Source organism: Vipera berus, assembly GCF_964194415.1.
Source record: "Vipera berus genome assembly, chromosome: 1".
Taxonomy (NCBI): Eukaryota; Metazoa; Chordata; class Lepidosauria; order Squamata; family Viperidae; genus Vipera; species Vipera berus.
The window spans coordinates 109,362,450-109,375,433 of NC_138202.1; the positions used below are offsets into that span (position 1 = coordinate 109,362,450).

At 36.6% G+C, this 12,984-nt stretch overlaps 1 protein-coding gene across 1 annotated transcript; it reads right to left on the bottom strand.

Moving 5' to 3' along the window:
* Nucleotides 1-109: 109 nt before the first annotated feature.
* LOC308669960 (mucin-5AC-like) lies at nt 110-12,693 on the bottom strand (the record flags this gene model as incomplete). Its single annotated transcript, XM_081331029.1, has 7 exons — nt 12,599-12,693; nt 10,545-10,697; nt 6,350-6,421; nt 5,574-5,835; nt 5,273-5,387; nt 1,144-1,234; nt 110-252 (listed from the first exon to the last, which is right to left on the bottom strand). The coding sequence occupies exons 1-7, from the start codon at nt 12,672-12,674 to the stop codon at nt 110-112; spliced, it is 912 nt and encodes a 303-aa protein (XP_081187155.1). The 5' UTR covers nt 12,675-12,693.
* Nucleotides 12,694-12,984: the final 291 nt, after the last annotated feature.

Below are 12,984 nucleotides of genomic sequence, written 5' to 3' on the forward strand. Positions count from 1 at the left end.
TACTACACTATTATTGATCTGCATTGCTAATGTTTACAAGCTTGTTTTTTTTCTTCAAAATTTTTAAGAAAGAGGAAAGAAGAAGAGGGCAAAAAGCACCCAAATTCCCTTATAAAGAATAAAATGAAATACAAATCCTTACAAACTCCTGGCTGCATTGGCCTTTAGGTAAAGGGAAAGGATCTTGGCATTGTTCTGTAGGTCCGTCCATCTTCTGCATGTTTCCAAACTGCAAAGGAGTCAGCTGGACATCTGCAATAAGCAAAACATTGCTCTCAAAGACAGCATACAAAAAAGACCTGTCTGGACCCAGCCTGCAACTTTACTATATTCCTTCTGTGTGGAATAAATCTATTACCCTTTTGATTGCTATCTTGACTTGTTTTTATAAGCCTGCCTCTGCACAGACCCCCCGCCCGCCCACCAATGAGGCCTCTTGAATTTACTTCAAAGAAAGTTATGCCCCTGCATTCACTCTCTTCCAAGTTGTCATTACAGGTTGTCCTTGTTTAGTAGCTACAATTAGGACTCAATCATTAAGCTAAGTGAAACCTGGACAGTGACTATGATCTTATTTCAGCTTTCTTTTGCTTTACAAACCTGCAAAATTTAGTGACTGTTATGATTGTGATGAAAAAGTAACTTTGCAACCAGTCCTTGCATTTAGCTCAATGTTTCTCAGCCTCCGTGACTTTAAAACGTGTGGACTCCAATTCCCAGAATCCTACACCAGCATGGAGTTCACACATCAAGATTGAGAAACACAGCTTAATCTGAGCTGCAACTCCTTGCAAGAGAGACCCATTATTTTCCCTTCCAGGCATATCTCTGACCACATTAAACGTGGCAGCCCTCTTTCCAGGATAAAATGGAAAACAGAAATCCAGGTTTAAAAGATGCATGGTATTTCTACATGAGTTCTGAAAAAAGCAAATAATAAAGAAACAAACCTAGGATCATTTCATATTTGGAAGTGGCTATTCCAACAATCTTGATCCTTGTATAACATTATACAATTACATACTTTAAGGCTGCTGAAGCAATAATCTTTCAGTGGTATTTGTCAAAATAAATCCTGTTCTACAAATGAGGTGTTACCTCAAAAGCAATAAAAACAGAACTCTGCTATTTTTTGCCACTTACTGTTGGAAATGAATTCATTGTAGGTTGCGATTTGATTGAAATCCCCACAAAGACCACAAGTTTGATTAGCATACTTTTCATGTAGTTCCAGCTAAAAACAAGACAAAAAATGTAACTGTAGTGAAGATCTAGAGTTTTAAGAATGAAAGTTAAGAACTGACAACAGATTATGTATAACATTGGTAAACAGGTCTACAGATGAACACATATAGAGATTAAAATAAAGTTCATCTGGATTAGTGTTTAAAGTCTGATAGTGGAATTCTGTTTCCTTTCTTATTTTTGAATTCCCATTGAATCCAATAGTTGCTTTTGGCTGTCATGTTAAGTCACAGTGTAGGATGAAATAAACAGACCATTCATCCCTTTTCCTATGGTACATTCAAAACTGAAGATAGATATATTTTGTTACTGATGTCTCTTAATCACAAATTATCATGGTATTTGAGTAATAGATGGTATTTAATATTAACTATGACTTATTTTAGCAAGTCTTCTTCATAAGCCATTTGCAGTCTGGTTAACATTAAGCTTCCTCAATTTCTTTATCGAATTTATGCACTGCCCTTCTCACCTGAGTAACTCTGGGTGGTTTACAAATAAAAATCCATACAGCCACATAAAAAGACATAGTTAAAACCAAAGTTTAAAAAACAAAATTAAAACAAAGGTAAAAAAGTAAAAAAAAAAAGATGGAGGGAGAGTCCTCAGACACAGTCGATCCCATGGTTACATGTCACTCTTGAACCCGCATGCCAATTTACAAAGCAGGTTTTGATGCCCTTCTGAAAGGTTAAAAGGGTGAGGTCCCACTTCACGTCTGGGGGCAAGATGTTCCATAGGGCAGGGCCAACACCAAAGTATATTCATAGTCCCCATCAGTCGAAATTCTTTAATCAACAGGTACCACAATATATCTCCTCTACTAACCATGTGGGCTGGGTCAAAATAATTGAGACAAGATGGTTCCTCAAGGAACCTGGTCCCATGCTCTGAAGGACTTTAAAGACGATAACCAACAACTTGAATTGGACTCACAAGCAAACTGGCACCCGATGCAGCTCACATGACAGTGGTGTTACATATGCAACTCTTAGGGACACCCAGAACTGCACATGCTGCCATATTCTTCAGCAGCTGCAGCCACATGCACAACACATTGCAGTAGTCCATATGGGAAATGACCAGGGTATGAGTGACAGAACTAAGGGCTTCTTGACTGGGGAAGGGAAGCAACTGGTATATAATACATAATTGAGCAAAGGCCTCTTTGCAATAACTGCCACCTGCCTCTCATGCAGGAATCTTGACTCCAGGAGGACCCCTAGATTGTTACTGGATCCATTTAAAATCAAATCAATCTTTCCAAACTTTTCCTTGAAGTCATCCCAGAATAGAAGAGAAAGGACAGCCCCCAGTTTTGCGGTGCCTCATTCACTGAGGCATAAACTAAATTTAGCAACATGTCTGAATATTGTCAGATACCATATTAAGTGAGGCAAGTGCTGAAGATCCAACAAGAAGAAGATAAGACGTAAATGAAATGAGGCTAAAGGTAGTCCTCAACTTACAACCGCAGCTGAGTCCGAACATTTGGTCATAAATCATTGCAGTCATTGCATAAGGCACCCACCTGACCATCTTGCTCTACTGCTGCAATCCAAGATCTCTCTGTTGTGGTCGTTAAGCAACCATGCATGTCATTAAGTGACTGCATCTGAAAACCCTCTGAAAACCAACCCAGGAAAGTGATTGAAGCCTGGGAGGCCCCTCATCGGTCAACAAAAGTGTTGATTTACCACAGGCCTATCAAGCACTTGGGTAGCACGAGCAAATGACAGCTAATGACTTAAAAGCCAGCCATCAATACACCCCAATGAATGTCTAAAAAGCCACTTACAACAGGCACTATAAATACCACACACAGAACAGTACCCACTGGATTGGAAAAGTCCTTCTCTGAATTAAGTGATTTGAAGAAGGGGACCTTCTAAATCATTACAAGAACAATGGCATTTGCCAGTGTCTCCTCCTCTCTAGAGGAGAAATATTCTGAGGCTCAACATTGGGAATAAAAATTCATTTGATTCTTTGTTTAAATATTAATAATGTTGCCGAGCTCATCTGTATGTGCTCCAGATTCCGTTCTAGTCATATAACCACTATGTCCATTAAAAAAAAAAGATAGAGGAGAAAAATAAGCTTGTTTCCAAATTAGGAAAAGGTTTGGGTGGGACAGCAAAACCAGTAAATTGGTTACAGAGCCCCTTGAGTTAATAGATTATTCTTTAATTCTGAAAGAAATAAAAAGTAAAGACTACCACAACAAATTATTGTGGCAACACTGCCACAATAATTAGTATTCTCCTTATACTTCATCAAAAGACAGCTTTAGTTTAAATGGTTAATCTTTAAAGGTCCTAGTTTTGGGCTGCAAAATCTGACTAATCACTAGATGACAGCAGTGAGATGTAGTAAACTCTTACATTTTTATTTCCATCTAGTGATCATCCAGATATTTGAAACTCAGATCTGATAGTCCTAGCCTCACGGTTGTAGTTTCATTTTCTAATTTGTGCAAATAAAGATATTTTCAAGAACAGACATGTAAGTAAGATTGAATAAGGAAGTAATCCATACATATTATATTGGGCTAGACTTAGATTGGGCTAAATTTAGACTCACTGGAGAAGAGCCTAATGCTGGGAAAGATTGAGGGCAAGAGAAGAAGGGGACGACAGAGAATGAGGTGGCTGGATGGAGTCACTGAAGCAGTAGGCGTGAACTTAAATGGACTCCAGAAGATGGTAGAGGACAGGAAGGTCTGGAGGAACATTGTCCATAGGGTCGCGATGGGTCGGACACGACACAATGAACAACAACAACAGATTTAGATTCATGCAAATCAAAGAGTATCAAAAACAGTTGCAAAAATCAATACTTGATGAGAAACATTTGGGAAGATACAACTGTTTGTGGGGGCAACTACTAAATTAGGCAATTCTTTGAGATGGTCTGTCATTGTTCTATTCTTCATAGCTAACTCATATCACTTTAACCAGAGATTGTCTTTTAATATCCTATTTATTTATACAAATTATTATATACATATTTGTACATTATAATTCTGGATGGCTCACAATAACCACAATAAGAAGATGTGAGAAACAATATGGTTATAAGAAAAAACAATAATATCGAAACAAACAGGCTCACACCCTAATGCCACACTCCCCAATACCAAAAATAACATTCAAAAAGGGGAAAAAAAACTATAGGAAAAAGTAACTTCTAACTTTGTTTTTTCCTTTGTTCTTTTATAGTTATATTCTTTTGAAATGTAATGTTTTCTGGGAAAAATACCAATGACAACAATCACTGGGCTCCAACCTCACCTTCACATTTTTTGGGGAAGAGCCAGCTTTTTACAGCCTTTCAGAAGGCTGAAGGTGGAGTTTGTTTGTTTGTTTGTTTGTTTATTTATTTATTTATTTATTTATTTATTTATTTATTTATTTATTTATTTATTTATTTATTTATTTATTTATTTATTTATTACACTTATATGGCACCCATTTCACCATCAAGAGCAAGTATGGTTAAACTGAAATCCAATCCATTTCACCTTCTCTTTATTAGGATTTATACCAGCATGATATTCAAATATTAGTTTTTGCATGCCAGAACAACATTAAACTCATTGGGAGTTGGGCAGCATATAAATTTAATAAATTACCCTTATTATCCATCATGTCAAGAATGTTTAATTACAAAATAACATCCACAAGTGCTGTTGTTGTTGTCTATAATTTTCTAATACATAACATAGAAATACGCTCTCTCTCACACACAGTATAAACAGTATATATAGAAATAGATGAAAGACAGATGATGATAGACAGACAGATAGACAGAAAGATAGGTAAAAGATATATAAATGATGATAGATTCTAGCTGGCTAGCCAGATAGCTAGATAGCTAGATAGATGATAGACAGACGGACAGACAGACAGACAGACAGACAGACAGACAGACAGACAGACAGACAGACAATATGTAAGCAAAGATCCACAAGTCATTTCCAAAGTCATAATAGGAATTCCTTGCCACATTTGGAATGGGTTCTTACCAAAAGGCCATCGTCTTGATTCCACAGCAAGGTCACTCCTATTTTCCCTTGGACCTTGAGATAACCTGAGGTTCTCTGCATCAGAATTCCCAAGTGGCTGTAAGGCAGCTGAATCCTGGAAGTAAAGCAAGTTGCAACTGAGAGTGACTAAAATTCACTTACAAGAAACATCTCATTTACAAATGTCAAACTGAAGTAAGAACAATATATGACATGACATTCTTTCTCCTTGTCCTGATGTGACTGGAATTTATGGCTCTGAAATAACAAAAAATACATTTGTCTAAATAATGAAACTTACGGCTCTCCATTGACAGTAATGGAACTTGAAGTCAGTTCAACAGCTACTCCGTCAAGTTTCAAAACCACACGGCTGATAACAGTAATATTCTCAAAAACCAAGCGTCTTATTTGTATATTGAAGTCTTCATAAGAGGATTTGCAGTGTGATGCAAAGACATAATTGCAGAGTCCAGGAAACTGATAGATATCTCCATCAAAGGTCTTGAAGTGGAAATTTCCCCAAGTACTACAGATTCTATGATTGTGAGCTGAGTTTCCAGCTGTGGATTCAAAGTAATATGTAAAACCTTTTGTTCAAAACCATCCTCTTTAACATTTACTCAGCCAACCCACCCATTCATTTTCCCACCTACTCCTCTAAGATGTTTTTTCCTAGACAAATCCGTGCAGTTTTCTTGGAAAGGTTTTTGGGAAGTGGTTTGCCATTGCCTTCTTCATAGGGCTGACAAAAAGCAACTGGCTCAAGGCTTTGTTCGTAAGGCAGGACTAGAACTCATAGTCTTCTGATTTCTAGCCTGATGCCTTAACCAAATGGCTCTTTTCTCTAGAATCAATCATTCATGTGATTATTTCAGCAACATTTCAGTGTGATTATTTGTTGCCATCTGCCATTGAGTTTCCTTCCCTTTCACCCTCCTTTTTGATTGCTTTGTTCCTAATTAATGTTAAAGTATTTTCACCCTGAGATCACGTTACTGATGTGAATAGAACTAAACTCAGTGATTCATATGGAGCAAGTAATCTAAAACTTATCATTATTTTTGATAAACTTACTCTTGATCGCCATTGTTGTTCTCAATGCAGGGATCACACTCACAGGACTTGAGGGAGCTAATGTGGTTAAATCTGAAAGAAAAGAATTCTGTCCTAAAACAAACATTTTTGCAATGCCACAAAGTATTTCTAAACTTCACTAATGAACTTTATTTTCCAGTAATATTTATCTCTCTAAATACAGCACATGATTTTATTTCTATTATGATCAGATTTATTTGTTGCCTATCTTGCAGTTCAAGGTCACTCTAATATTTATAAATATTTAATATTTATTTTGGCAAATCTTTCATTCTCTGATTAGCTGAGTAATTCTGAACTGGAATTCCAAAGAATACAGTGTAATTCTTAGAGTCCATGTTGAAGGAATAACAATAGGTTTTTTTCATCAAATTGAAGTCCTGTTTCTAGGAGAAGAGCCTTTTCTGCTGTGGCTCCTGTCCTTTAGAATATCATACCTCCCAAGGTGAGTTCTGTACCCACCCTCCTGACCTTCCACAAGGGCCTGAAGACCTGGCTTTGCCACTTGGCCTGAGGCCCCAACAGGAATGTACCACTCTGGAGGTGGCTATAGATTAAGAGAAGATTCTAACTCTCCCTGTGTACTTCATGGTGCCTTCCTCCAGATTTGTTATTGTTCTTATTGTTGTTATTTATTGTTTATCATTTTAATGTTTACCAGTTTTTAACGCTTGTAAGTCACCCAGAGTTGTCTCTAAATGAGATGGATGGCATATATTTATTTTAAATAAATAAACAATAAACAAACAAATTTGGCAGTTCAAAGCTTTTTGAATTTACCTGATAATAATTTAAGTTACTCTGAATTTAGTGAGATCTTTTCCTGAATAAACATGCACATAACTCTTGTAACAGTTTTCAAACAAAAAAATATATAGAGAAAATAGTAATGCATCATTCAAATACATCATTCCGATGTATAAACTCTGTTATATCTCACATTGTAATTGCAATGTTACAATATGAAATCATCATCAGTGCTAAAATTATGGGAACTTTTCTTCATATAATTAAGCTTAATTCTTAAACTGGTGTCCTATATAAAAGTAGCCATGTTGGCAAACATTTTCTTTCTGTTGGGCAATCCATATCAAAATGTGAGAGCATGAATCCTTTTTCTGCACTTGAATTTCTTTATAAATAGGTAGTGGAACAATATGTTAGTATTTCAATTGTGTGTTTATCTTTAAAAAACATTTCTTGATGAAGATGGCAATTACACAACAGAAAAAAGGGCAGAAGTCCAAATTCTGTTTTCTTTTTTTCCCCACTTTTCTTTCTTTCTTTCTGGCTTTTCTTTTTTAAATACTTTTATAGTATTCTAAAATTCTAATAAAATGTCTTTTTAAAGAATATCTTTGTTGACAAGCTTGAACCAAGAATTTAAATCACTACTGAAATAGTGACTCATTAAATTTTGCATGAGGAAAGGAGTCCGGTCCCTCAAATACAGGGCCAGTCAACCAAAGAATCTTGACATTAATTTTGTTGTAGTTCCTAGACCTCTGTGGCCCCAAATGGTTTCCAGTCATTTTGAGAGAGAAAAATTGACAAAAAAATGTTAAGCCTAACATTGTCAGCATTATTTTCACACAAAATATTTTTTTTCTCTCAGAAATACAGAAGAAAGCAACAACTGAAAATCCTGGTCAAGCCCATAAGCATAAGCAGTGCTCCAAGTATTTTCTATTATTTTTTCATTCAATGTGGTCTTAATCCACTCAGAAGCTGTTAAGTGTGGCTGCTTACCAATAAGCAGTCACCATCCCAAGTTTGTCTTTCATCAAAGCCTAATCTGTTTAAGACAAAAATCACTGCAAGATTTCTCCACCTTTCCATTTGCAGAGCAACTCATATTTGCCAATTATCTATATAAGTGAAGAATCAGTCCTTACTATTTGGCACCAGGTGACTGTGGCAGTATGGCTTTTTTATAGTTGAATGGTTTAATGATTTAATGGAGGATTCAGGTTGACTTGACTTCAACATTGTATAGAAAGTGAATTGAATGAAATGCATGCCTTAAACTACTTTAAAGCCCATCTTGATGTTTTTTTAAAAAACTGAGTGGAAAATTAGATTTAGATTTGTAGATAATGATAAAAATCTAGAGGGTTTATATTAAGAACTGAACCAAGAAAAAGAATCCATCCATTCCCCAGGTAAAGACATATTTTAAATGTTGTACTTTAGGAGGTATATGCCTCATTCTTATTTTAATTTCTTCAACTTGAATGATTCTGTAACAGTTCTATCCAAACCATTCTTACTACAGCCAAAGAAATATAGACTTGAAGCTAAATTGCCCTTTTCTAAATTGGAAGGGATGTAATGACAACCTAAGATCAAAAGGCTAATTAATTTTTAATTACTTGCTATCATGGGTGTAAATTACCTACTATCATGGGTGTATTGCTTGCATATGCACACATACACAGAACATATTTGTTCAGCAACATTATTCAAATACAGTTTTAGATTAAATACTGGTGTGGTTTGTAAGTATGCTGCTTAACTGATGAATATGAACAATACTTCATGTTTTTTGCTGTTTTTCCTAGCTAGCCAAACGCTCATTTGTAAGATTCCACTTTTATTTTAAACGGAAAGAACAGCTGTAGGACGTGCAATTATTTGCATGAAGTAGGTGATATTAAAGTTAATTTTGCTTTTAGTGTGCTGGACAGCTGCCAACCACAAAAGCAATTAGAAGGACCAGTTGAGGGAAGTAAGAATACAGGATTGGTTGACTGGCTTTGCAAGCATATCCCTAAATATTCTCTCCCCAAGGCTGTCTGTAAGCTTTCTCTCAATGATACTTTGAGTCTAATAATGTCTCAACTGTGTAACATGTTCTATATGTATTGTATGTAGAAGGATGACAGAAGAAGCTGTTGCCTGCTTCTTTCTATTGGCCTTTGCTAAACCTCTTGCCACTTAGTACTTCTATCATCTCACTTTGAAGAGATCGAAGCCTTACTATAAGGAGAGAGTAGCTGGTTGTGTTTCTGATTCTTCTGTCCAGCTGAGCTCAAACAATGCCCACCTCTAATAGAGTCTGCAGGTTCTTGTCTACTTATACCTTGGGATAATGCCCACATTCCTGTTCCACTCCACTTCCCATTGGCCTGAGGGAAAGATGATTAACAGGTGATATGATCACCATCTTCGTATCTGAAGGGGTATTATGCATAGGTGATGAAGCAAATGCATTTGTTGTTGTTGGGCTCAAAACAATGAGTTCACATTACAGAATGAGAAAAGGAGAGAGGGATGGATGGATAATGTTATATATTAGGAAATTTTAATTTAAAAATAACTTCCTGGTGGCACAAGTGCCAATGATATAGTTTGGATGACCATCTGTGTAATTATGAATGGCCTGTTTTGGCAAAGGGGTAGTGGCTCTTACTGGCTCTACTAGTTCCTTATCTCTGAAACGCTTTGTGAAAATAGGTCCATTGTGTAAAGAGAAGAGTGATTTGAAACGGTATGCCTCGCTGAGGGTCTGACAGCACTTTTCCTCTCTTTCCTCTGTGCTTAATCAGAATTGAGCTGGAAGGGACTTTGGAGGTCTTCTAGTCCAACCCCCTACTCAAGCAGGAGACCCTATACCATTTCAAACTGATGTTTGAAAAAACATCAGTTTTTTTCTTAAAAACCTCCACTGCTCCAGTAATGGAGCTGCCACAACCTCTGAAGGCAAGTTGTTCCACTGGTTAATGTTCTCACTGTTAGGAAGTTTCTCCATAATTCCAGGTTGCTCCTCTCCTTGATTAGTTTCCATCCATCATTTCTTGTCTTGCCTTCTAGTGCTTTGAAGAATAGGTTGATGCCGTCTTCTTTATGGCGGCTCCTCAGATAGTGGAATACTGCTATCATGTCATTTCTAGACTAGTGATACCCAGTTTCTGCAACCATTCTCCATATGTTTTTTGTCTCCAGGCCTTAATCATTTAATCATGCTTTAATCATGCTACTCTTTTAATCATGCGACTATTCCAAGAGAAAGCCCAATGCTTTCTCTGCCTACATCTTGCTGCTCAGACAGAGAAATCAACCTGAAACCAACCTATTGGTCTTCCTGAAAGACCAGTAGAAATGTGGGGCTATGCATTCTTATTTTTCACCTTTTACTCTGCCCTACTGTATACATAATGTTACAGATACCTACAGTCATGTGTCTGCTGCACTTGCTGCTCGTCAGGATAGAAGGGTTGTTGGTCCACATATTGGGACTGCTGATCTTCATACTGGGATTGCTGATCCACATATTGGGATTGCTCGTCCTCATATTGGGATTGCTGATAATTAAACTGGGCATGCACTGCAGCAACAATTAGAAAAGCAAAGAATTAATGGTCATGGATTTCATGAAAAATTCACCAGCAACAATTCTGCAAAATATTGTTGTCCTTCTAGTGCTTTATTTATTCATTGGGATATTCTATTTTGTCTATTCATCATCAGCATTTGAAGCAGCTAAAAGTAGCTCTCTCTCTCTCTCTCTCTCTCGCTCGCTCGCTCTCCCTCCCTCCCTCCCTCCCTCCCTCCCTCCCTCCCTCTTTCTTCTTCATGTATGACAAATCTTTCTGTGCAACTCTGTTGTGGATGTACATGCATTTCAATATACATGTGGCAGCTTCTTTAAAACCAGTGAAATTTCCATCAGTCAAAACTCACTAAAGTCCTATTGGTTTCAGTTTTTCTAGTCTATACTGTATAAATAAATCTGGAAACAATCTACCAAGTGTCTTGTTACATATTTTTGCAATCCCTCTTGGCATTTATTGCTCCTAAATACAACATATTTCAAAGTAAGTTATTTCTTTCTCCTTTTCCTTATGAACCTGGTCATAGTAATTATAGTCATTGGAATAAACTGCTAATATGTAGAACATCTAAATATGTCTAAAAATGTCTAAAAATATCAGTTACCATCCAAAATGAATAACATTAGATTTTGATAGATTCTAAACTACTTCATTCCATCTTAGTACAACACATCAAAATTCTTCGACATCAGTCAAATTCCATATTATCACAACGAGTCTTGAATTTTATGCTGAAACCAGAAGCATATTAAAATATGAACTTGTATTTTCCTTTTTGTCTCTTAGAAAACTTCCCAACATCTTATTACAAGTACCTTGAGTAGAAACTGGGTAAATGTGTTTCACAATAACTGCACTTGTTCTTACTGCTACTTGTCCAGTACAAATGGACAAAAGAAGGAAATGGAATCTTAATTCAGGCAGATCTGTATAGCATATTCTATGTAACCTACATAAGCAACCTTGTCTGTTATGAGGTACTATTAATCATATTTATTGATATAAACAAAGTCCCCAAAGCTTCAAAAGAGAGCTGCACTTATTTCAAGTATGAAGGCGATGGAAAAAAATGGATAGTATTTTCCCAAGAAGATAATGTATAGAGACACTGCTAAAGATAAATATATGTGGTTTATGGTTTCAGTCAATTTTTTACATGTTGTCTTTTGAACAGTTTTGACCCTCATAATTTCCATCCCCAGTTTCTCTGGGAAATGAATTTAAATGCTTAAGAAAATATCCAGAACATCATCTTTTCAGAGAATCTACGGAGGTAGATCACATGAAATAAAGCTCTGTTCCTTATCTCCAAAATGCTTATTTGTACTGATAAATTACAAGACAGTACATGATCCCAGGAGGGCATAAAGTGCACATTCCTTGAATGGCTGATGATTTTAAGTGCAATCAATTCAATGTTGGCTTTCTAATTCATCAAAATAGCATGAACTTTGCAATAGATTTCAAGAGCTTAATAATCTTGCTATTAAAAGCCACCTGAACAATGCAGTGTTTTTATTTGCCTTATTAACCTTCTCAAGTTTGTAACTTTCCACATTCACATATGATCAACTGTATTTATCCTTGCAGAAAAATGTACATAAAAGAGAGAATTAATTTTCTACGGTTCATATTGCATCGGCTCCATTAACCACTGTTTCTTTCTTTTTTTTATCATTTTCATCCATCAAAACCCAGCTCAGAAGGTCATTAAAGGCTGGAATATTGGTGAACGATAGGAGAACTCAAGCAAATGTTTGTCAAGTCCTGATAACATTTAATGAGACAAAGCAAAGAAAACAGTGTAAAATCATCAGACCCTCAAGAAACCAGGCATTTATTTGCTGAATGCCTTCCATATGAAAGGAAATGAACTTCTCTTAAAGTTGCCTACCTTTCTGATGATGGCTTAAGATAATCATTAGTACGGGTATCCATAGTGGTATTCGAGTCCCACTGCCTATCCCCATCCTTCCTGGGGAGCTCGGCAGCATGTACCATATGACGGGCTTCTGAGAAGCCACTTGTCTTTTGATGCCTCTTATATAGCAGGCGTGTGGACTCTGGCTGAGTTCCCAGAGAGTTTCACAAGGTCCCAGAGAGGTGGAGTTTCAGAATCTTTAGCAGGTGCACAGGTTGTGGGATGATGCTATTTTACTTTATTCAGAGTTGCTGTGACCATTGAAGGAACTCAGATGAAACAAGGGACAAAGTTCACCACATCTTTTGCCATTTTTGTTCACCATTAAATAGGGTTAAAGAGAAGATGCAATTCTTTTT